We start from the raw sequence: 25,547 nt of genomic DNA on the forward strand, positions 1-25,547 counted from the left end.
TGAGTTGTGAGGAGGATGCAAAGAGACTTCAAGAGAATTTAGACAGGTGAAATCAGTGGTCAAGAACATGGTAAATGAAATATAATGTGAGTGATCAACTTTGGTCAGAAAAAGTGAAATGCAGAGTATTTCTTAAATGGTAAGAGATTGGGAAGTGTTAAGGGACCTGGGTGTCCTTGTTCATAAGTTACTGAAAGCTAACTTGCAGGTGCAACAAGCAATTAGGGAGGCAAATGGTATGTTGGCTTTTATTGCAAGAGGATTTGAGTACAGGAGTAAAGAAGTCTTGCTGCAGTTGCATAGAGCATTGGTGAGACCACACCGGAAGTATTGTGAACAGTTTTGGTCTCCTTACCTAAGGAAGGATATACTTGCCATCGAGGCAGTGTAACAGAGGTTCACCAGATTGATCCCTGGGATGGTGGGAGTGTGTTATGAAGAGAGATTGAGGAGACTGGGCCTGTATTCTCTCGAGTTTAGAAGAATGAGAGCTGATCTCATTGAAGCGTATAACATTTTTACAGGGCTCGACTAAGTTCGAATCAAAGAACAAAGAACAGTGCAGCACAGGAACAGGCCATTCGGGCCTCCAAGCCTGCGCCAATCTTGATGCCTGTTTAAACTAAAACCTTCTGCACTTCTGGGGACCGTATCCCTCTATTCCCATCCTATTCATGTATTTGTCAAGATGATTCTTAAACGTCGCTATCGTACCTGCTTCCACCACCTCCCCCGGCAGCAAGTTCCAGGCACTCACCACCCTCTGTGCAAAGGATTTGCCTCACACATCCCCTCTAAACTTTGCCCCTCTCACCTTAAACCTATGTCCTCTAGTAACTGACTCTTCCACCCTGGGAAAAAGCTTCTGACTATCCACTCTGTCCATGCCACTCATAACTTTGTAAACCTCTATCATGTCGCCCCTCCACCTCCGTCGTTCCAGTGAAAACAATCCGAGTTTATCCAACCTCTCATAGCTAATACCCTCCAGACCAGGCAACATCCTGGTGAACCTCCTCTGTACCCTCTCCAAAGCCTCCACATCCTTCTGGTAGTGTGGTGACCAGAATTGCACGCAATATTCCAAGTGTGGCCTAACTAAGGTTCTGTACAGCTGCAGCATGACTTGCTAATTTTTATACTCTATGCCCCGACCGATGAAGGCAAGCATGCTGTATGCCTTCTTGACTACCTTATCCACCTGCGTTGCCACTTTCAGTGATCTGTGGACCTGTACGCCCAGATCTCTCTGCCTGTCAATACTCCTGAGGGTTCTGCCATTTACTGTACACTTCCCACCTGCATTAGACCTTCCAAAATGCATTACCTCACATTTGTCCGGATTAAACTCCATCTGCCATTTTTCCGCCCAAGTCTCCAACCGATCTATATCCTGCTGTATCCTCTGACAATCCTCATCACTATCCGCAACTTCACCAACCTTTGTGTCGTCCGCAAACTTACTAATCAGACCAGCTACATTTTCCTCCAAATCATTTGTATATACTTACAAACAGCAAAGGTCCCAGCACTGATCCCTGTGGAACACCACTAGTCACATCCCTCCGTTCAGAAAAGCACCCTTCCACTGCTACCCTCTGTCTTCTATGACCGAGCCAGTTCTGTATCCATCTTGCCAGCTCACCTCTGATCCCGTGTGACTTCAGCTTTTGTACCAGTCTGCCATGAGGGACCTTGTCAAAGGCTTCACTGAAGTCCATATAGATAACATCCACTGCCCTTCCTTCATCAATCATCTTCGTCACTTCCTCAAAAAACTCGATCAAGTTAGTGAGACACAACCTCCCCTTCACAAAACCATGCTGCCTCTCGCTAATAAGTTCACTTGTTTCGAAATGGGACTAAATCCTGTCCCGAAAAATCCTCTCTAATAATTTCCCTACCACTGATGTAAGGCTCACCGGCCTATAATTTCCTGGATTATCCTTGCTACCCTTCTTAAACAAAGGAACAACATTGGCTGTTCTCCAGTCCTCTGGGACCTCACCTGTTGCCGATGAGGATGCAAAGATTTCTGTCAAGGCCCCAGCAATTTCTCCCCTTGCCTCCCTCAGTATTCTGGGGTAAATCCCATCAGGCCCTGGGGACTTATCTACCTTAATGCTTTGCAAGACACCCAACACCTCCTCCTTTTTGATAACGACATGACCCAGACTATCTACACTCCCTTCCCTAGACTCATCATCCACCAAGTCCTTCTCTTTGGTGAATACTGATGCAAAGTACTCATTTAGTACCTCGCCCATTTCCTCTGGCTCCACGCATAGATTGACAGAAACTTTGCAAGTATATGGCATATAAGGAGGCCAATTGGCCCATCGTGTCTGTGGCAGCCAATAAAAAGAGCCACCCAGCCTAATTCCACTTTCCAGCATTTGATCTGTAGTCCTGCAGGTTATGACACTTCAGGTGCACATCCAGGCAACTTTGAAATGAGATGAAGTTTTCTGCCTCTACACCCTTTGAGGCAGTGAGTTTGATGCAGGAAAGCTGCTTCCCCTCGCTGGGAGGTCTGGAACCAGGGGACACAGTCTCAGTAAGAGGTAGGCCTTTTAGGACTGAGATGAGGAGAAATTTCTTCACTCAGACGGTGGTGAATCTGTGGAATTCTCTACCCCAGAGGACTGTGGAGGATCAGTTACTGAATATGTTCAAGACAGAGATTGATAGATTTCTAGATATTAAACATATCAAGGGATATGGGGATAGTGCAGAAAATGGCATTGAGATAGAAGATCAGCCATGATCTAGTTGAATGGTGGAGCAGACTCAAGGGGCCAAATGGTCTACTCCTGCTCCTATTTCCTATGTTCCTATTGAGAATCAGCTAATGGGACAGTGATTGGCCGGGTTGGATTTGACCTGCTTTTTGTGGACAGGACATACCTGGCAATTTTCCACATTGTTGGATGGATGCCAGTGTTATAGCTGTACTGAACAGCTTGGCTCGGGGTACGGGCTGGTTCTGGAGCAAAAGTCTTCAGCTGGGATATTGTCAGGGCCCATAGCCTTTGCTGTATCCAGTGCATTCAGCCTTTTCTTAATATCACGGGGAATGATTCGAATTTGCTGAAGACTGCCATCTGTGCTGCTCTGAGAAACTCTAGCCCCAATGTTCAATGTATCCTACCTGGCACATACTGGTTATGTTTGGGTTGTATGCCTGTTACGCACCCTTGACCAATTTGATTCTATTTATTTAGTCAGCAGAGCTGTAAAACTGTCATCCAACTCCTACTCCAAACTGTCCTGTTCACGCCAGGCAGATTAGGATAAGATACCTGCCAGGAGAGAATGAAGAGGCTGGGTCTCTTTTCTCTTGAAAAGAGAAGACAGAGGAGTGACCAAATAGAAGTCTTTAAAATTATGAAACATCCTCAAGAAATCAAATAGAGAATTCAGAAGAAACCTCTTTCCCCAAAGATTAGCGGGAACTTAGAGTTCACTACCAGAGGGAGTGGTTGCGGTGAATGATATAGACGCATTTAAGGAGAAGCCAGATAAGCATATGAGGGAAAAGGGGAAAGAGGTTTATGCTGATTGAGTTCGATGAGAAAATATAGGAGGAGGCTCGAGTGGACTATAAACGCTGGCATGGACTGTTTGGGCAGGTTGGCATGTTTCTGTGCTGTATATCCTGTGTAATCCTGTGTACGATTTGTCCCTGTGCCCTCTCCTGGAACAGCAGGTGTTGAGAATCATTATCATTTATCTCTCATGATAAACAAATTAACAGCAAAGGTTTGTGAATTTCTGCACAACAACAATATTTGAAGTGAATGTATGTTTTCTGGTTTCTGATGAATATGATTTAATCAATGTCTTCTAATTAACAGCATCCTGTTACATGGCAGCCATCCAAAGAAGGCGATCGTCTAATTGGACGTATTATTTTAAACAAGAGAACAAGTATGCCAAAAGAGTCCGGAGCGCTGCTTGGGTTGAAAGTGAGTCCTTTGAAATGGTATATGTGTACAATCCATCAGTAAAATTAAGTTGATTCTAAATGATGAATACTCATCTTTTTAGGAAAGACTTACATTGCTGTAAATGTATACTCGAGTCTGTGCAAAGCATTTGCTGATTTCCATATCCTTGCATGAACAGGTCCCTTGTGAAACTTAGAAATGTCTTGCTGGCTGAATGTTTCTCACCGCAATGTGACTGAAATGACATGAGCCCTGTCATCAGTTGAGGCTATGAGAGCCAAGCATTTTGTTTCAACTTACTAAGAATTGCCAAAGTTGTGGTATACACAAGATAGATGAGCAATGAATAAGGTCTGAACTGTGGTTCAGTTTGGTAGGTTGTGCACAGTTTCATACACAGTTTATGCCTGGTAACTCACACTTATTATTGGATAATTCAATTCAGATTGTATTGCGAAAGCTTGAAGGACCTTTTTTATTCCTGTTATTTCAGTTGAATTGCTCGATAGTTTTAGTAGCTTTGTCGCTGTTAAATTATTTCAGAACCATGAACCTGGCATTCTCAGAGGTGAATTGGGATTTGTCAGATTATGGCATTCACAGTAATGTCAATGTGATGAAAGATTTCTCCCAGTGGAAAACGTGGTGTTTTGCAAAGAAAGTTAGCGCTAATAATCTCAAAAATTAGGATGTTAGCGCACAAAGAATCAAAAACAGAAAGCTTGCCCACAGAAGTGGAAAAGCATGATTTTCTTTTCCTTCCCAATTACACTTACTACAATCATTTAACTCAGCACAGGGCGGCACAGTGGCGCAGTGGTTAGCACCGCAGCCTCACAGCTCCAGGGACCCGGGTTCGATTCCGGGTACTGCCTGTGTGGAGTTTGCAAGTTCTCCCTGTGTCTGCGTGGGTTTTCTCCGGGTGCTCCGGTTTCCTCCCACAAGCCAAAAGACTTGCAGGTTGATAGGTAAATTGGCCATTATAAATTGTCACTAGTATAGGTAGGTGGTAGGGAAATATAAGAACAGGTGGGGATGTTTGGTAGGAATATGGGATTAGTGTAGGATTAGTATAAATGGGTGGTTGATGTTCGGCACAGACTCGGTGGGCCGAAGGGCCTGTTTCAGTGCTGTATCTCTAATCTAATCTAAAAAATTGGGAATCAAACCTGGGGCCCCACCGGACGGGATGTCTCAGTACCATATCAGACAATGCACTAATAAACTAAATCATACAGAGATCTCTTCACATTTCAGTTAATATCATGGGGCAGCAACCAAAATATGACTTGGGTCTAGTTTACACAGTGTAACACCCACTTTAGCACCCAGTGTAACATTACTATACAGTAATGTGATTATTCAAGGTAGCTACTGTGTATGAGTGAAGTTTCTCTTTACTCACATTTAAACAGTGATCAGTTTCTAGCTGAGAGTTAATTTGACATTCTTGTCATACAGGTGGTTGGAGGAAAGATAACAGAAACTGGAAGACTAGGGGCCTTCATCACCAAAGTAAAAAAAGGCAGCTTAGCTGATGTTGTTGGCCATTTGAGAGCCGGTAAGTAAATGTTCAGCATGTATGCCTTTAGGCCAAACACAGGAAGATTAATTTATCTGTGTTATAACATTCTCCATTGTCTCTCAACCTCTAGCACCACACCAAACTCAGAAGTTTAAAGGTCTTGGCTGCATTGAACACTTACTTGCAGATTACATACATAGAGGAAATGGGGAAAGATTTCACATTTGTCTATCACAAAATTCTAAATGTGTTTACAGAAATGTACATCTTAAAGGTGGGACTGCAAGTGGAAAATTGTCCTGAGGAAATCTTCCCTTCTGATCTGTTCCTTTTGTTGTCGGAGGGTGACATCATGGCACAGATTTTCTGGTCAGCAGCGAAGCAAGAGCCCTCACCTCTGACCTCAAATAAAGCTGCCCTCAAAGGTCTAGTGATCTCTGTGCCGGGATTTTCCTCTTCCCAACGGCAGTTTAAATCTAGCAGCACGTCAAGGGGATCTCCTGGCGTGCAGCAGCAGTGATGTCAGCAAGGTGGTAAGCAGCCAATCACATTGAAGTATACACACAGACAGCAAAGCAGAAAGTTTTAAAACTTTTAAAAAAAGAAAAAATATTTTTTAATAAAGTGGAATTTTTTTATCATAATGGAGAAATGTGACATTTCAGAAAAATAAAATTAGCTTCTCAGGGCTAGTGATGGTGTTTAGCGGTAATTATGAAGTTAGTGCAGTGTTAAAAACCAAGTTACTTCTCATTCAACAAGGTGTAACTTTTCCAAGGTTTTTACAGTGAGACTATCAACATAAGTGTGGAAGTTCTTGTCAGTTCATTGATTTTCCAGCAATTGCAGTCTGCGGAACCTCAACAGTGCACCCTCTGGAGAAGCATAGAATGAATCACTGACAGTAACTCCTGGATTTCCACGCTATTCCACACATGGGCTGACTCCAGAAGTTGCTGTCAGTTTCAGAGGAGTAATGACGGTGAACGCTTACAACTTATCCATCCTTGTCACCACAAAATCTGGGCCATAGTCACTCGCTTGTATACCAGCAGAGCCAGAAAACCCATGACGATCATTGTTTGGGGTTGGAATAATTACAAGGTTCAGCAATGATGAACTCTTCAGGACTGATGATGACTGTAAAGCCTGAACAAAATGATGATCATACAAAAGCAAAACTGTGTGGATGTTGGAAATCTGAAATACAAACAGAAAATGCTGAAAGATTCAGCAGGTCAGCAGCATCTGTGGAAAGCGAAACAAAGTTAACATTTCAAGTTGATGATCTTTCTCCAGAACCAGGTCTTGGCTCATTGTCCTCTTCCACCTCTGCTTCATTATGGCATCTGAGACCGACAGAATGAAATGAGAGTTAGGATCCTTAAAGAGGCAGTGAACAGGGGCTTTGAGATTGTTTCCAGCTCAGCTGAGATGCAGTGAACTTCACCCAGTTTGCTTATTTCTTACACATGGAGGGCTTAGGAGTCCAATTTGGCTAAAACAGATATTAACATCTGGGCATTTAAAAATAAGCAGCATCCTGCCAAAGTAGAAACAATTCTTTCTTCATAAAGAATAATGCAGAGCAAATCACAGTTCATGAGGTGTCTGTTTTGTTTCCTTTTGATTTCTGTTTTCAGGTTTAATGCAAACAGTAGCTTTTGCAGTTTCACTCATGAGCTCACTAAAGTTAACTTCAAAACTAAAAACAGAAGAGGCTGGAAATGTAGATGTTGAGTCAACGTCTGAACAAGAAACAATAAAACTAAACTTTCTCTTTCAGATGCCCATTGATCTTTTGGGAATTGTATTAATCTCTCCAATTCCGCACCCCCCCCACCCCGCCACCACCCCCCCCACCCCCCCCCCCCCAACACTTGTACCATTGTCTCTCCTCCAGAATGTGAACCTCATCAAGGCCATCAGTGAATCTGGATACACAGCAGAGCGAGGGCCTAAATTAATTAATAAAGCTAACAGTCTCTAGATTACTACCTGAGCCATTCGCAAATTGGCAAAGGGTCAAACAGATCAGAGAGAGACAAATACGTGGCTCAAAGAGTGGTGCAGAGACAAGGTTTCAATTCATGCAACACTGGTACTGGGGGAAGAAGGAACTGTTTCATTGGGCTAGGCTCTACTTAAACTGGACTGGGACTAGTGTCTTGGTGAATCAAATTACTAGTACTGTAGCTGGAGCTTTAAACTGAACAGTGGAGGAGGGAGGGTTCAGGTGAGGGGAAATCTAAAGAGAAAGATTAAAGGTTTGGATAAAGATAAGCAGAGCGTGACATGAAGCGTCAGAGAGGTTAACAGTAATAATGCCTCAGTGAATAAAGTCAAATCAAGAAAAAATGGTAAGAAGTTAAAATTAAAGGCACTTCAGGTGTGTTGATAAGGTAAGCTTTTTATTTAAAAAGTTCAGTCCGTCGGATTGCGAAGCGAACAAGTTTTGACTTTTTTTTTTTCGTTTGGTTTTTCAGTAGATTTGTTGGGAATCTAGAATAGTGGGAATGGAGGTAAAGGCAGTTGTATGTTCCTCCTGCAGAATGTGGGAGGTAGGGGTCGCCAAGAGTGTCCCTGCTGACTGCATCTGCGGGAAGTGCACCCAACTCCAGCTCCTCGCAGACCACGTTAGGGAACTGGAGCTGGAGCTGGATGAACTTCGGATCATTCGGGAGGCGGAGGGGATTATTGACAGGAGTTATAGGGAGGCAGTCACACCTCAGGTAAAAGAAGTAGGTAGATGGGTTACCGTCAGGGGAAGGAAAGGGAACCAGCAGGCAGTGCAGGGATCCCCTGTGGCCGTTTCCCTCAACAACAGGTATACCGTTTTGGATACTGTTGGGGGGGACGACTTACCAGGGGTAAGCAATGGGGTGCAGGTCTCTGGCACAGAGTCTGTCCCTGTTGCTCAGAAGGGAAAGGGGAAGAGGAGCAGAGCATTAGTCATTGGGGACTCCATAGTTAGGGGAACAGATAGGAGGTTCTGTGGGAACGAGAGAGACTCACGGTTGGTGTGTTGCCTCCCAGGTGCCAGGGTACGTGATGTCTCTGATCGTGTTTTTGGGATCCTTAAGGGGGAGGGGGAGCACCCCCAAGTCGTGGTCCACATAGGCACCAACGACATAGGTAGGAAGATAGATGGGGATTTAAGGCAGAAATTCAGGGAGCTAGGGTGGAAGCTTCGAGCGAGAACAAACAGAGTTGTTATTTCTGGGTTGTTGCCCGTGCCACGTGATAGCGAAGCGAGGAATAGGGAGAGAGAGGAGTTGAACACGTGGCTGCAGAGATGGTGTAGGAGGGAGGGTTTTGGTTTCCTGGATAATTGGGGCTCTTTCTGGGGTAGGTGGGACCTCTACAAACAGGATGGTCTTCACCTGAACCAGAGGGGTACCAATATCCTGGGGGGGCGAGATTTGCTGGTGCTCTTCGGGGGGGGTTTAAATTAATTCAGCAGGGGAATGGGAACCTAAATTGTAGTTCCAGTGTACAGGCTGTTGAGAGTAGTGAAGTAGGGGATAAGGTTACAGGGACGCAAGAGGGCACTGGCAAGCAAGAACTTGGTTTAAAGTGTGTCTACTTCAACGCCAGGAGCATCCGGAATAAGGTGGGTGAGCTTGCAGCATGGGTTGGTACCTGGGATCCTGATGTTGTGGCCATTTCAGAGACATGGGTAGAGCAGGGGCAGGAATGGATGTTGCAGGTTCCGGGATTTAGATGTTTCAGTAAGAACAGAGAAGAGGGTAAAAGAGGGGGGGGTGTGGTATTGTTAATCAAGGAAAGTATTACAGCTGCAGAAAGGACGTTTGAGGACTCGTCTACTGAGGTTGTATGGGCCGAGGTTAGAAACAGGAGAGGAGAGGTCACCCTGTTGGGAGTTTTCTATAGACCTCCGAATAGTTCCAGAGATGTAGAGGAAAGGATAGCGAAGATGATTCTCGACAGGAGCGAGAGTAACAGGGTAGTGGTTATGGGGGACTTTAACTTTCCAAATATTGACTGGAAGTACTATGGTTCGAGTACTTTAGATGGGTCTGTTTTTGTCCAGTGTGTGCAGGAGGGTTTTCTGACACAGTATGTGGACAGGCCAACCAGGGGCGATGCCACATTGGATTTGGTACTCGGTAATGAACCCGGCCAGGTGTTCGATTTAGATGTAGGTGAGCACTTTGGCGATAGTGATCACAATTCGGTTAGGTTTACCTTAGCGATGGGCAGGGACAGGTATATACCGCAGGGCAAGAATTATAGCTGGGGGAAAGGAAATTATGACGCGATTAGGCAAGATTTAGGATGTGTAGGATGGGGAAGCAAACTGCGGGGGATGGGCACAAACGAAATGTGGAGCTTGTTCAAGGAGCAGCTAATGCATGTCCTTGATAAGTATGTACCTGTCAGGCAGGGAGGAAGTTGTCGAGCGAGGAAGCCGTGGTTTACTCAAGAAGTTGAAGCGCTTGTCAAGAGGAAGAGGGCGGCTGATGTTAGGATGAGACGTGAAGGCTCAGTTAGGGCGCTTGAGAGTTACAAGCTAGCCAGGAAGGATCTAAAGGGAGGGCTAAGAAGAGCAAGGAGAGGACACGAGAAGTCATTGGCGGATAGGATCAAAGAAAACCCTAAGGCTTTCTATAGGTATATCAGGAATAAAAGAATGATAAGAGTTAGAACAGTCAAGGATAGTAGTGGGAAGTTGTGTGCGGAATCAGAGGAGATAGGGGAAGCGTTAAATGAATATTTTTCGTCAGTATTTACAGTAGAGAAAGAAAATGTTGCCGAGGAGATTACTGAGATACAGCCTACTAGGCTAGATGGGATTGAGATTCACAAGGAGGAGGTGTTATCAATTTTGGAAAGTGTGAAAATAGATAAGTCCCCTGGGCCAGATGGGATTTATCCTAGGATTCTCTGGGAAGCCAGGGAGGAGATTACAGAGCCGTTGTTGTTGATCTTTATGTCGTCATTGTCGACAGGAGTAGTGCCGGAAGACTGGAGGATAGCAAATGTTGTCCCCTTGTTCAAGAAGGGGAGTAGAGACAGCCCTGGTAATTATAGACCTGTGAGCCTTACTTCGGTTGTGGGTAAAATGTTGTAAAAGGTTATAAGAGATAGGATTTATAAGCATCTTGAAAAGAATAAGTTCATTTGCGATAGTCAGCACGTTTTTGTGAAAGGTAGGTCGTGCCTCACAAACCTTATTGAGTTTTTCGAGAAGGTGACCAAACAGGTGGATGAGGGTAAAGCCGTGGATGTGGTGTATATGGATTTCAGTAAGGCGTTTGATAAGGTTCCCCACGGTAGGCTATTGCAGAAAATACGGAAGTATGGGGTTGAAGGTGATTTAGAGCTTTGGATCAGAAATTGGCTAGCTGAAAGAAGATAGAGGGTGGTGGTTGATGGCAAATGTTCATCCTGGAGTTTAGTTACTAGTGGTGTACCGCAAGGTTCTGTTTTGGGGCCACTGCTGTTTGTCATTTTTATAAATGACCTGGATGAGGGTGTAGAAGGGTGGGTTAGTAAATTTGCGGATGACACGAAGGTCGGTGGAGTTGTGGATAGTGTCGAAGGGTGTTGTAGGGTACAGAGGGACATAGATAGGCTGCAGAGCTGGGCTGAGAGATGGCAAATGGAGTTTAATGCGGAGAAGTGTGAGGTGATTCACTTTGGAAGGAGTAACAGCAATGCAAAGTACTGGGCTAATGGGAAGAGTCTTGGTAGTGTAGATGAGCAGAGAGATCTTGGTGTCCAGGTACATAAATCCCTGAAAGTTGCTACCCAGGTTAATAGGGCTGTTAAGAAGGCATATGGTGTGTTAGCTTTTATTAGTAGGGGGATCGAGTTTCGGAGCCACGAGATCATGATGCAGCTGTACAAAACTCTGGTGAGGCCGCACCTTGAGTATTGCGTGCAGTTCTGGTCACCGCATTATAGGAAGGATGTGGAAGCTTTGGAAAGGGTGCAGAGGAGATTTACTAGGATGTTGCCTGGTATGGAAGGAAGGTCTTACGAGGAAAGGCTGAGGGACTTGGGGTTGTTTTCGTTAGAGAGAAGGAGGAGGAGAGGTGACTTAATAGAGACATACAAGATAATCAGAGGGTTAGATAGGGTGGATAGTGAGAGTCTTTTTCCTCGGATGATGATGGCAAACACGAGGGGACATAGCTTTAAGTTGAGGGGTGAAAGATATAGGACAGATGTCAGAGGTAGTTTCTTTACGCAGAGAGTGGTAGGGGCGTGGAACGCCCTGCCTGCAACAGTAGCAGACTCGCCAACTTTAAGGGCATTTAAGTGGTCATTGGATAGACATATGGATGAAAATGGAATAGTGTAGGTCAGATGGTCGGCGCAGCATCGAGGACCGAAGGGCCTGTACTGCGCTGTAATGTTCTAATTCTAATTCTAATTCTAATTCATCTGAATACACAAAGCATTTGTAACAGTACAGATGAATTAATGGCACAACAAGAGATAAATAAGTTTGATCTAATAGTCATTGCAGAGACATGGTTGCATGGTGACCAAGGTTGGAATTAAATATTCATGGATATGTGACATTTTGAAAAGAGAGACAAAATGGAAAAGAAAGGGGAATAACCCTGATAATAAAAGATGGTAGTGAGAAAGGATCTTGACTTGGAAGAGCAGGAAGTAAAATCAGTATGGGTGGAAATAAGAAATAACAAGGGTCAGAAAATGGTATGAGTAGTTTATATGCCCCCAAACAGTAGCTGTATTGTTGGATAAAATATTAATCAAGAAATAAAAGAGACTAGTAAAAAAGACAAGGCAATAATTGTGGGTGTCTTTAACCTTCGTATATGTTGGACAAATCAAATTGGCAAAAGTAGTTTGGAGAACAAGTACATGGAATGTACTTGAGACAGCTTCTTAGAACAATACATCATCCAACCAACCAGGCTATTTTAGATCTTGTTTTCAATGAGGGCTATACATGGAAATCTCATCTTAAGCAATCCTCTGAGGAAGAGTGATCATAATAGGATAGAATGCCACATTGATTTCAGGAGTACTTAAGTATGATCCTAGAGACTTAAGCTTAAACTATGGTGAACGTTTACAATAATATTTCAAAATTCTCAACAAATCTACATTTGAGCAGCACAGACACGATGGACTGAATGACCTCCTTCTGTGTTGTAACTTTCTATGATTCCCCTGAGGGATATAAACTACATGGGAAGGGTGTCCATCCGTGCCCAATTAAAGAGATTATGGATAGTATTAGATTAAAAGAAGAGGCTTATCATGTTGCCAAGAAAAGTAGTAAGCCTGAGGATTGGGAGAATTTTAGGAACTAGCAAAGGCTAGTCAAGAAATTGATGAAAGGGAGAAAATAGAATGAGAGTAAATTATCAAGAAATATAAAAAAAATTGTAAGAGTTTCTTTAAGTATGTCAAAAGCAAGAGAGTAGCAAAAGTAAATGTGGATCCCTGAGAGGCTGAGACAGGAGCAATTATTACTGGGGAACAAGACAGAGTAGAAGGCACAAAAAAAACAGAATTAGTGGGAACCAAGGGTCTAACGAGAATGAGGAACTTGAAGTAATTAAGAGTAGTAAAGAAAAAGTACTGGAAAAAGTAATGGGATTAAAAGCTGCCAAATCCCTAAAACCTGTCAGCCAGCATCCTAGGGTCCTAAAAGAGGTGGCTGCAGAGATAGTAGATGCATTGATTATTCTCTTCCAAATTCCCTAGATTCTGGAATGGTCCCAGTGGATTGAAAGTTAGCAAATGTAACACTGCTATTCAAGAGAGGAGGCAGAGAGAAAACTGGGAACTACAGGCCAGTTAGCTTGACTCAGTCATTGGAAAAATGTTGGAATCTATTATTAGGAAGAAGTAACTGTGCACTTAGAAAGCCTTAATAAGATTAGGCAGAGCCAACATGGTTTTATAAAATTGAAATCATGTTTGAAAAACCTACTAGAGAGTTTTTGAGAATGTAACTAGGTTAGATTAAGGGGAACCTGTGGATGTAGTATATTTGGATTTTCAAAAAACATGGTGTTGAAAGTAACATATTAGTATGGATTGAGGATTGGTCAAAGGACAGAAAACAGAGTAGGAATATTTTCAGGTTGGCAGGCTGTTAATTTTTTCACAGAAAAGAGATCCAGTACAGATTTTCAGAATTTGAAAAGAGTTTGGGACAGTAAACAATGATAGACTGTTGCCATTGGTTAATGAATTGGTAAAATAAAAAGGGGGCTAAAAGTGAGGATTATCACTAGGAGAAAAGAAAGAAAGACTTTCACAACTTCAGGACATCCAAAAAGTGCTTTACAGCCAATGGAGTATTTTTTAAAAGTGTAATCACTGTTATAAAAAAGAAGTCAGAAGAAATGTTTTCACACAGACGGTTGTTAGAATATGTACCTTACCACAAGTGACTATTGAAGCAGACCATAACCTTATGAGATACTTTGAGTGACAGTAAAAGATTGCTTAGACGATGTTGGGAAATCAGTAACAAAGGGCTGTAAACTTAGTTGGAAGTTACCATAGCATGTAGAGAATTATTAGCATGCTGTGTCATGTACATTGGAAGTGCGATGAATAAACAATCATGGACCAACTCTGAAGAGTTATGAAAATCTGACTTTGTCTTTAAGAAATGAACCTTTATTTTAAAAAATGAACAATAGCCCAAAATGGCCACCAAAGAAAAAGGGATTGTCCTTTTGTGTATTCAAACTGTCTGACAAAGACACAGGTCAAATCTTCAAAATAAGAGGTGTTAACTGAACCCATCCTATACCTATCCTAAAACATTCCAGAATTGAATGTCTTCTTCTAAAACAAAGGAGGTGTGAAGTAGCCATGTCCTGGGCTATTGTGCAATCACGATGGGGAAGAGACCAGAATGTTTCCGAACATGAGGTGAGAGATAACAGCTTTACCTTAGAAAAAACAGCCAGAGAGAGAGCGAGGTAAAGAAGCAACATTCTAACAGCTTGTGTTCCAGCCAAGCCAGAAAGCATGTGCCCTGCTGCAGAATCCGACATCTACATTATACAGCAGTGGGAGCTATGAGTAACCCACCATCTTCAATTGAACTTTTGATCAAGAGAGAAATCCCTGCTGCAGAATCCGACATCTACATTATACAACAGTGGGAGCTATGAGTAACCCATCATCTTCAATTGAACTTTCGATCAAGAGAGAAATCTACAATCATCTCAAGCTTGCATTCATCGAGAACTTGATTTCCAAGAGAATTCAACAGGTTTATCGTAATCTCCACCCCCCCCCCCCCACCCCGCAACTAAAAGTTACTTTCCTTTTTCCCTTCTGTATCTGTCGTGTGTGTGTGTGCGCGTGCGTGTGTGTGTGCGCATTGCGACAATTTTGGGATCAGGCGTGTTGATCAATCAACATTTGACTTTTTTGTGTTTACAACCTACGAAAAAAACCTGTCATTGGCTGTTTATTCGAAAGATAAAACACCAAAGGGCTAAACTCAAATACAAATACACTTGCTGAGCTTAGGTGGAAAGTTGAACAGTGGGAACCACCCACGTCGCACCATGTGGCCGTAACAACTGTACCACAATTGGATGTAGAGAGTATCATAGCATCGTAGACTGGTTGCAGCACAGATTGAGGCCATTTGGCCCGTCAAGTCCATGCCACACTCTGCAAGAGCAACTCAGCTAGTCCCAGTTACCCACCTTTTCCCTGTAATCCTGCACCATTTTATCTTCAGGTTGTTATCCAATTCCCTTTTGAAAATCACAGTTGAATCTGTCCCAACCACCCTCTCAGGCAGTGCATTCCAGATCCTAGCCACTCACTATGTTAACAAATGTTTCCTACTCTCGCCTTTTGCCAATCACCTAAAATCGGTGCCCTCTGGTTCTCCATCCTTTCACCAATGTGAACAATTTCTGTCTCTCTATTCTGTCCAGACCCCTCATGATTCTGAGCATCTCTATCAAATCTCCTCTCAACCTTCTCTTCTCTAAGGTGTTACAACCTCAGAGAGATTGTTAATGTGAAAAATATGAGATATAACCACCCCCCCCACCCCAGATAAATACAACTTGTATTTATATAGCACCTTAAACATAGATAAAGGTCCCAAGATGCTTCATTGGGGTATATGCAGACAAAACTTCATGTGAAACCAAAGGAAGCGATATTAGGAGTGGTGGCCCAATCCTTGGTCAGGGCGATGGATTTTCAAGGCGGCCTTAATGGAGGAGGTGGCGTGGTGGAGGGGTGTAGGCTTAGAAGGCAAAAGGCTGGAGCAGGGGTGAGTTGTAGGGCATGAGGAGGTTACAGAAAGTGAAGAAGGTTGAGGCCATATAGGCCTTTAAACAAGAGGATAAGACTTTTAAATTGGAGTTGTTGTGAGACAAGAGTAAAGAATGAGTGGAAATTGGTGTGGCATAGGATACGAGCAACTGAAGTCTGGTTGAGCTGAAGTCTGTGATGAGTAGAGGATTGGAGGCTGACCAGGAGAGTAATGGAATAGTTGAGTCTGGAGGTAACAAAGACATGGATGAGAATTTCAGCAGCAGAACGGCTGAGGTAGAGGTAGAGGCAGGTGATATTAATGAATGGGAATGAATAACATCATTTTCAATGGAACTAGATACGTTTTTCCATAGGTAGCTATGTGTGTGGAAGTGTGAAACGCAATGGGGTTAGAGAGGATTGCTCTGATTGAACGGGTCAAGTAGCAATAAAATGAGGTGCTCCTTCTGTGTGTTAATTGTGTACAATTCTGATGATTCTGAATAAAATAGAAATTGTGGACCCTAAACACAGGAGCAAAGGGGAATAGACATCTGGTAAAATATCCCATACTTCATCAAAAGTTAAAGTTACACTGCTCTTTGTGTTAACTGAAACTGGTGCAGAAAGGGGCTTTAAGGCATTCAGTAGTCTCCTGAATTACACTGGCATTTTGGCTTGATGTATACCCAAGATCAGTTTGCAGGAGCTTGACCTATGAATCTGCCAAGTTCTACATCGAAAATATATTAAGGCTGTAGGTTATGCACTCATTATTTGGGCATCACTATTCTGTGACACACAGTCAAAACTGTAGCTGCACACTTCGAACAACACAGCAACTTGCATTTATATAGCGCCTTTAATATACTAAAATGTTCCAAGGTGCTTCACAGGAGCATTAAAAAGCAGATTTGGACACTGACTCACATAAAGCAATATCAAATCAGATGACCAAAATCTTGGTCAAAGAAGTAGGTTTTAAGGAGTGTCTTAAAGAAGGAAAGCGAGGTACAGAGGTGGAGAGATCGAGGGAGGGTTTTCCAGGGCTTGGGACCCAGGCAGCTGAAGGCACAGCCACCAATGATGGAGTGATTAAAATCAAAGATGCTTAAGAGGCCAAAGTTAGATGAGCATAGATATCTTGGAGAGTTGTGAGGCGGGAGGACATAACAGAGATAGGGAGGGGCGAAGCCATGGAGGGATTTGAAATCAAGGATGAGAATTGTAAAATCAAAATATTGCTTGACTGGAAGCCAGTGTAAATGTGATGTTATTATCTGTGCGTGCAATACAAGGACAGGGGGGATGATGGGTGAACAAGCTTGGCACAAGTAGGGACAGGGTCAGTGAATTCATGGAGGATAGCCAGGAGTGGGTTGGAATAGTCAAGTCTAGAGTGGGTTGCAGTGGGTTGATGTGCCAAGTAATGATTCTCCAAAGAACTTTTGTATACCTTCTAGTAATGATTTCAAGAGAGAAAATGGAGAGACATGGGAGTGGGTCTTGGGCTGAATTTGGTGCGTTCCTGTGGCAGTGTTTTTACATGGTACAGAGCTAGAATTTCGCTGCTGTCTTTTATCACGCACTAGTGCCGAATGCCTACCTTTCTGTTTGAATTTTGTTTTTTCAGTGGCTACACAGAAGTTATCATGTTATCTCATGCACTTCCATACTTATTGCACCCACAGATAATAACATCACAGTATGTGCATGCTGTAAGGTATCTATTGTAAAGTTCATTATTATTGTTTTGTGAAAAATGTGAAATATCAGAATGTGTTATTTTAACCACAAAATATTTTATAGTATGAGAGTTATAATTTTGAGAAAAGGTATAATAATTGTGAAACTTTCTTTCTAGGCGATGAGGTCCTTGAATGGAATGGTAAACCATTACCAGGAGCTACAAATGAAGAAGTTTACAATATCATTTTGGAATCAAAATCAGAACTTCAAGTTGAAATAGTTGTTTCCAGGCCAATAGGGTAAGGTTTGCAATCTTGTCTAATGCTGTCTCCAAAGAAAGGACCTCGATAACACGCAACAGTAATTTGGTTTGCCAGGAATATAAAACTTGAAGACCGACTACATTTGTCTCCTGGTCCAATGTGTGTTCTACCTATATATTCTATGTTTTTTTTAATCCAATACCTTAAACCAGAGACGTAGAAAAGAAATGCAGAATGAAAAAGATTGAGACCCTCATAAGGCAATTCACCATTCACTTGAAGAGTTGAGCGGAGTGTTATAATGCAATATTTGTTTCAGTCTTTTGATGTAGCTGTGATGCCAGTGAAGCTCCGAGCACTGTCATACACACTTGGGAGCTCTGCACTGGATCCTCTAGTAATGAATTTATGCTAGCACTTGCTGAAGAACTGATTTGAATACACCGCAGCAAGATTACTGGTGAAAAGCAGTCAATGGCTGTTGAGTGAAGTCTGTGTTCACAGGCTGTCATGTAGTGAAAGGTTTTGCTTTTGCTCTTTGCCTTAAAATTACCCTCAAAGTTAACGTGTATTCCTAAGGTCTGGTTTAAGAAGGTACAAATTTTAGAGAAAGAACTTAGATTTAACATTATTCCTGAACACAATATTGAAGAAGCATAGTTATTGAGGCTGTGTTTAAAGTATATCAAACTGAAAACACAATACTTTGTGGTTTTCAGTGAGGGTGACAACAACTTGGAGGAGTACCGACCACAGCACATCCATGACACTGTGAGGCAATTTTCTATGCAGGGGCCCCAGCAAAACCTAGAAATGTAGTTAACATAGGATTCATAGAAAATATCAGTAATCGGGGATAGACAGGTGTTAAATTCCAGAAAGCTTGTTATGGAAGGAAGATGCTGGAGCCTATATTTACTCAGTTCGACATTTATTGTGCAGAGTAAAAGGATTACAAACATGTATCTCCTCATACAAAACCCTCCACCAGTCTCAGTGAGTGTCTGCTTATACGTGCTCAACTAAGAGCCCAATTAACACCCTTCACCTGCATATAATCATACCATTGATACACAATTAGCAGATTAACTGGATTGCTGGAACCGTCAATGTGTTTCCTGTATGGTATGTTGCCTCCCTGGTACCAGGGTAAAGAACATTACTAAATGGGTGCAGAACATTTTGATGGGGGAAGAGGAACCACCAGAAGTTGTGGTCCATGTGGGAACCAATGACATAAATAGGTAAAGGGTTGAGGTCCTGCAGATGAAGTTTCAGGAGCTAGGGAGGAAGTTACAGACAGGACCTCAAAAGGTCACTCCCAATGCTTCATGCTAGTGAGCATAGTAACAGTAAGATTAGACAGTTAACGTATGGCTGGAGAAATGGTGCAGGAGGGAGGGCTTCTGATTCCTGGGGCATTGCGACCACTTCTGGAGCAGGAGGGGTCTCTTCAAGATGGACAGGTTGCACCACAACAGAACTGGAACCAATGTTCTCAGTGATGGATTACATAAGGGAGGGATTACAGGGGGAGGGGCACTAGGCTGAAACATTAGAGAGGAGAATTAAGGTGCACAGAGGACTGGGAGAGACAAACTGCATTAGAATAGAGTAGTTCAGAAATAGGAAGAGTCTGACTGGGTTGGGGGGGGGGGAGATGGGAGTGGTGGGGAAATATGAGGCAGACGAAGATGGCTTTGAAGTGCATATGCATGAATGCATGTAGCATGGTAAGTAAGATTAGTGAACTGCAGGCACAAGTAGCCACATGGGAATATGATACAGTGGCAATAACAGAGATCTGACTCAAACAAGAGGAGGAATGACTGCAAATATTCAGAAAAGGTAGAGAAGGAAAAATAGTTGTGGCGGGATTGATCAAAGATATTGAAAGAGATGATGTACTTCAGGGTTCTAAGACAGAATCTATTTGGTTCACAATTAGAAACCAATAGAGGAGTTATTATACTGTTGGGTGTAAACTACAGGCCACCAAATAGTGGGAAGGAGATAGAGAACCAAATTGCAGAATAATAAAAGAACTTTAATGTGTTAATAATAGGGGGCTTCAATGATCCTAACATACTGGGATAGTAACAGTGTAAAGGACAAAGATGGGGGAGGAATTCCTGAAATGTGTACAGGAGAACTTTCATGATCAGTGTGCTATCATCCCAATGAGAAAGGAAGCAGTGTTGGATCTAGTTCTGGGGAATAAAGTCGATTAAGTGAAGCATGTTTCAGAGCGGAAGCATTGGAGAAACAGTAATCACAATACCATTAGGTTTAGAATAGTAATGGAAAGGAACAGGAAAAATCATAAATGAAAACACTCAATTGCAGATGGGCTAATTTCAGTCATTGAAAAGAGACCTGACTCAGGTGGATTGGAATCAAAGAAAGTAATCAGTAAGTAAGTAATAGGAAGCCTTCAAAGAGGAGAGAATTCAGGGTACACTAGACACAGTAGAGCTCCCAGCTTGACTAAAGATATAGAGGTTAAAATGAACCAGAAAAGGGAAACTTATGGTAAATGTCAGGTTCATATTTCAGTCGAGAACCAATCTGAATGCAAAATATACTGAAAAAGGAAATAAGAGATGCAAAGGGTGTAATTTTTATGAGGAACACGGGAATAGGAGGAGGCCATTCAGCCCCTCGAGCCTCTTCTGCCATTCAGTGAGATCATGGCTGACCTGTGACCTAACTCCATATACCCATCTTTCCCCCATATCCCTTTAAACCTTGAGTTAACAAAAATCTATCAATCCCCGATTTAAAATGAACAATTGATCGAGCATCAATGCCATTTGCGGAAGCGAGTTCCAATCTTCTACCGCAAATGGCACTGATGCTAGTTAAAGTTCTGATGAAAAGTCACAGACCTGAAACGTTAACAGTAGGAAAAATAATGGAGTCCTGAGTAAAGGAGGGAATAGAGGAACATCTAGAAAAGAAACATAAAACAATGAATAGTCAGCATGGATTTCCAAAGGGAAAATCTTTCTTGACCAACCTTATTGAATTTTTTTGGAGCGGTAACAGAGTGAGTACGCAATGGTAATGCTGCCGATGTAATTTATCCAGATTTTCAAAAGGCCTTCGATAAGTTGCCCCATGATATACTAATGAATAAGGTCAGAGCGTGCAGAGTCAGGGGACAAGTGGCAGAATGGATTACTAACTAGCTTCAAGACAGAAAGCAGGGAGTGGGAGTAAAGGGTAGTTATTCAGAACGGAAGAGGTGGGAAGTGATGTTCCACAAGGATCACTGCTGTTCACAATTTATATTAACAATTTGGACTTTAGAATCAAAAACATAATTTCTAAGTTTGTGGATGACACCAAATTGGTGGGGATAGTCAATACTGGGGAGGATAGCAACAAATTACTGGAGAACATTAATAAACGTGCAGAATGGGAAAATAATTGGCAAATGAAGTTCAACGCAGATAAATATAAGGGAGTACATTGTGGTAGGAAAAATAGGGAGGTCACTTATTACTTGGCAGGTCCGAGTTGAAGTGAGGTGGGGTCGAGAACAAAGGGATATCGGAGTACACGTAGACCAATCACTAAAAGTTGTGACACAGGTTAGCAAGGCCATAGAAATAAAAGCAAACTAAGCACCAGGTTCTATTTTTTGAGGGACAGAATTGAGAAGTATGGAAGTTATGTTAAACCTTGGTTCGACCACACTTAGGGCTGGAATTTGTGGTGCCAGCGGGGCTCCTGGCACTGGGCCCAAAAGGTGGGGGGGACCCCTGCCTCGGCCTTCTCGAGTTCCCCAGCGCAATCTTGTGTTGTTCCGGCACTTAAGTGGCAGGCGCCGGGATCCCTGTCCTTTTAAAGATGGGGAATGGATCCTGCTTCCAAGAGCTGCCCACTCACAGGGCCGGCAGCTCAGCAGTATCAGCAGTAGTGCAGAGGCCTCAGACCCAGGCCCAGCAGTGGAGTCCTGGACCTCCGATAAGTGAAGTGGAGCTGCTGGGGTCAGTCTGGCAGGCCCTGGTGAAGGTGGATGGGTGGGTGGGCGTGCAGTGCAGGGGGAGTGGGTACAGGGAAGTGAAGTTTTTCCTGGCGGGGATCCTCCGTGGGCCACAGATGGCCCACAGAGGAGGGAACCCCATCCCCACAGCCCACAGGAAGGGCATCTCATATTACTGGGTGACCTCCCCGCATGGCAGAGACACCCCGCCGCTGGTTAAATCCCAGCAGTGGGGGGAAATTCCCTTAAGTGGCTGTTAATAGGCCATTTAAGGGCCTCAATTGTACTCTGGGCGGGAAGGCTGTGTCGGCCTATCCCGCTGCGAACAGAATAATTTGGCAGTGGGGAAGCGTCCCGTCGCAATTCTATGGGCCCCTCCTGCCTCAGGGGGACCCATAAAATCCAGCCCTTCAAGTACTGTGTGTAGTTCTGGTCACTGTACTATAACAAGGATACAGAGGCACTGGAGAGGGTACAGAGAAGATTTACTAGGATGATGCTAGCAATGCGTGGGTATACATTATCAGGAAATGATAAACAGGCTGGGTCTCTTTTCTCTTGAAAAAAGAAGGCTGAGGGGTGACCTAATAGAGCTTTTTAAATTTATGAAAGGTTTTGATAGAGTGGATACAGAGAGAATGTTTCCACTTGTGGGAAAGAGCAGAACTAGTGGCAATCAATATATGATAGTCACCAAGAAATCCAATCAGGAATTCAGAAGAATCTTCTTTACCCAAAGAGTGGGGAGAATGTGGAACTTGGTACCATAGGAAGTAGTTGAAGTGAATAGTCATCTCTCATCTTCTTCTTTGGCCTCCTTGTCTCGAGAGACAATGGGTAAGCGCTTGGAGGTGGTCAGTGGTTTGTGAAGCAGCGCCTGGAGTGGCTATAAAGGCCAATACTAGAGTGACAGGATCTTCCACAGGTGCTGCAGATAAAATTGGTTGTCGGGGCTGTTACACAGTTGGCTCTCCCCTTGCACTTCTGTCTTTTTTCCTGCCAACAACTAAGTCTCTTCGACTCACCACACTTTAGCCCCTCCTTTATGGATGTCCGCCAGCTCTGGCGATCACTGGCAACTGACTCCCACGACTTGTGATCAATGTCACAAGACTTCATGTTGCGTTTGCAGACGTCTTTAAAGCGGAGACATGGATGGCCGGTGGGTCTGATACCAGTGACGAACTCGTTGTACAATGTGTCCTTGGGGATCCTGCCATCTTCCATGCGGCTCACATGGCTAAGCCATCTCAGGCGCCGCTGGTTCAGTAGGGTGTATATGCTGGGGATGTTGGATGATGACCACCTCGAGGACTTCTGCGTTGGAGATATGATCCTGCCACCTGATGCCAAGGATTCTCCGGAGGCAGCGAAGATGGAATGAAGTTGTCCAGGCCTCGCTGCCGTAGAGCAAGATACTGAGGACACAGGCTTGATACACTCGGACTTTTGTGTTCCGTGTCAGTGCGTAATTTTCCCACACTCTCTTGGCCAGTCTGGACATAGCAGTGGAAGCCTTTCCCATGCGCTTGTTGATTTCTGCATCGAGAGACAGGTTATTGGTGATTGTTGAGCCTAGGTAGATGACCTCTTGAACCACTTCCAGAGCGTGGTTGCCGATATTGATGGATGGAGCATTTCTGACGTCCTGTCCCATGATGTTGGTTTTCTTAAGGCTGATGGTTAACGTGCTGGGATCCACTGGGGGCAGAGGTGGGCAGGAAGCATTTGGAGGCCTGTGGAAAATTGGGCAATCCAAGGCCGCCCACCAGTAGGTTTGAGAAAAAGGGTACCAGGAGAGCCATTACAAGAGGAAAGGAAGGGATAGAGGAAGAGTCTGGGGAAAGCGAGGCCTTTGTGGGGTCCTCAAGGAAAGTAATAAACTTAATGGAAATGCCTCTTTTATATTATCTGCTGAGAAACTCGTCGGCCGCCTGTGTTGTGGAGTTCTACTCGTCCTGGTGTGGCCTTTGTGTGAGCTATGCGCCCACCTGGAAGGCGCTGGCCAGGGATGTGAAAGGCGGCCTGAGTGCCCATGAGGCAGTAGTCGAGGCTCAGAGCCTCAATCCGGCCTCGGTCACCCTTCCGCCGTCACTGCTGGAAGTGAATAGTATAAATGCGTTTAAGGGGAAGCTAGACAAGCATATGAGGGAGAAGGGAATACAGGGTTACGATGATAGATTTATAATGAGGAAAGATGGGAGGAGGCTCGAGTGAGGCCTCTAGATTACTCATCCAGTAACATTACACAGTGCTACCATTTCCATTCTGTGCTGTATTATTCTATGACTCTACCTGAACAATATACCTCATATGAATGATCAATAAACCTGCTACATTTAGCAACAAGTGCTCCAACAGACTGGCAATATTTATTGATTTCAATACAACAGTATCAACACTTTGCGGAGGTCAGATTTGATGAGGGTTGCTGTGTATCACCCTGCCATAGCTAGAGCTCTGCATTTCCCACAGGGATGTTAGAGAATTACTGATTTATTGACTGTTCATCAAGATACATCATAAATTTGGCTTCGCACCAACAATCAATTTCTGTGATACCATCGGTGTCGTGTACAAGGGACACCCTTTGATTTGTGATGGATGTTGTTATTAACAGTTATATAATGGAAACTTCTTGGCGTGAAAAATGCCTTCAGCCCATTATCAGCTCTGAAATGCCACCACACATGTGCCCAGTGCTTGACCTGGGCACTTGGACCTCATTAACACTGTTTGATGGAGCTGCTGTTGCCTGTCCCGCCTCCACAGGCAGCTCACCCATTTTAAAGCAATTAATTTTGGGCTGTTTCCTCAGGCAGGGACCTCACCCAGGTACAGAGCATGGTGAGGAACAGAGGCAAGTGGGATACTGTGGCATCGCGATGCACTCCTACTTTACTTGGCTTCATATTAATTTTTAAAAAAACAATATTTTAAAATTACATTTTTAGTGGCTGCCCCTGCTTAGTTCACAGTGGCTGCTTTAAAGTCCCAAGCAGCCCAAAGGCAATCTCCTGCATTGCCCATCGACATCCAGTTTGGTAGAGGGGCCCTATACAAGCATTAGACGCCTCATTTAAGGGTCTGAAACTCCTCTCTTAGGTGGCTGCCAGGAACATCTGTATAAACATCCCAATCCAATATTTCAGGACTTTTCAGGAAATTCTGGGCCAATCTGTCTCAATTTGAAATTTAAATTTTCGAGGTAATAATGCTTGATGTGGCCAGCAAATTCTGGGAAAGGCCCTGAATTGGGAAATAGGCTCCCAATCTGCAATGGAAATGGGTCAGCTGTTTGTTTCAGGGGTCCTTCTGAACAGATATCATCGATGTGGTGCGCGCTGCCTCCTGACATTTCTTTGCGGCCGAAGATTTTGGGAAGGTTGTAGTCATTGGTTGCAGGCCCATTGGTGGCTAGTCAGGCCTATCCGTAACCGGCAGATTCTCTCACAGCAGGTACAAGTGAAGGTGTAGTCGCTGCTGGGGGCAATTGGATCTAGCTTTCTCCTTTTCTCTTTCATGTTGGTTGTTCACTCAGTCTCAAAGGTGTCTGTAGCCCTCCTGATGTAGCATCTCCAGGCATCACAATCTATGGCCCGTGCTTCCCACTGCCGATGGTCGATGTGCACACAGAGAGGGACTTCTTCAGGGAGTCCTTGAAATGTTTGCATGGGGCCCCTCTGTTCCTTTTACCTGTGGTCAGCTCTCCATAACAACATGATCTTGCACAGGTGACTGTCACGCAGCCGGGCAATGTGACCCATCCAATGCAATTGACTTTGCAGGAGGATGTCCTCGATGCTGGTGATGTTGGCTGTTTCCAGGACTTCAATGTTTGTGAAGTGGTCCTGCTAGCGGATCTTGAG

The 25,547-nt window shown here is 43.7% G+C and overlaps 1 protein-coding gene across 18 annotated transcripts in view; it reads left to right on the top strand.

Annotated features, from left to right (window-relative positions):
- LOC137353703 (regulating synaptic membrane exocytosis protein 3-like) overlaps positions 1-25,547 on the top strand; it is a 1,492,914-nt gene that overhangs the window by 1,066,264 nt on the left and 401,103 nt on the right. For all 18 annotated transcript variants that reach the window (XM_068020069.1, XM_068020075.1, XM_068020096.1 and 15 more), the window contains 3 exons: positions 3,858-3,968; positions 5,412-5,511; positions 17,600-17,723. In XM_068020069.1, coding sequence (XP_067876170.1) covers positions 3,858-3,968; positions 5,412-5,511; positions 17,600-17,723 — 335 coding nt within the window. The remainder of the gene's footprint in view (positions 1-3,857; positions 3,969-5,411; positions 5,512-17,599; positions 17,724-25,547) is intronic.

The sequence above is a fragment of the Heterodontus francisci genome, chromosome 3 (assembly GCF_036365525.1).
Source record: "Heterodontus francisci isolate sHetFra1 chromosome 3, sHetFra1.hap1, whole genome shotgun sequence".
Classification (NCBI taxonomy): Eukaryota; Metazoa; Chordata; class Chondrichthyes; order Heterodontiformes; family Heterodontidae; genus Heterodontus; species Heterodontus francisci.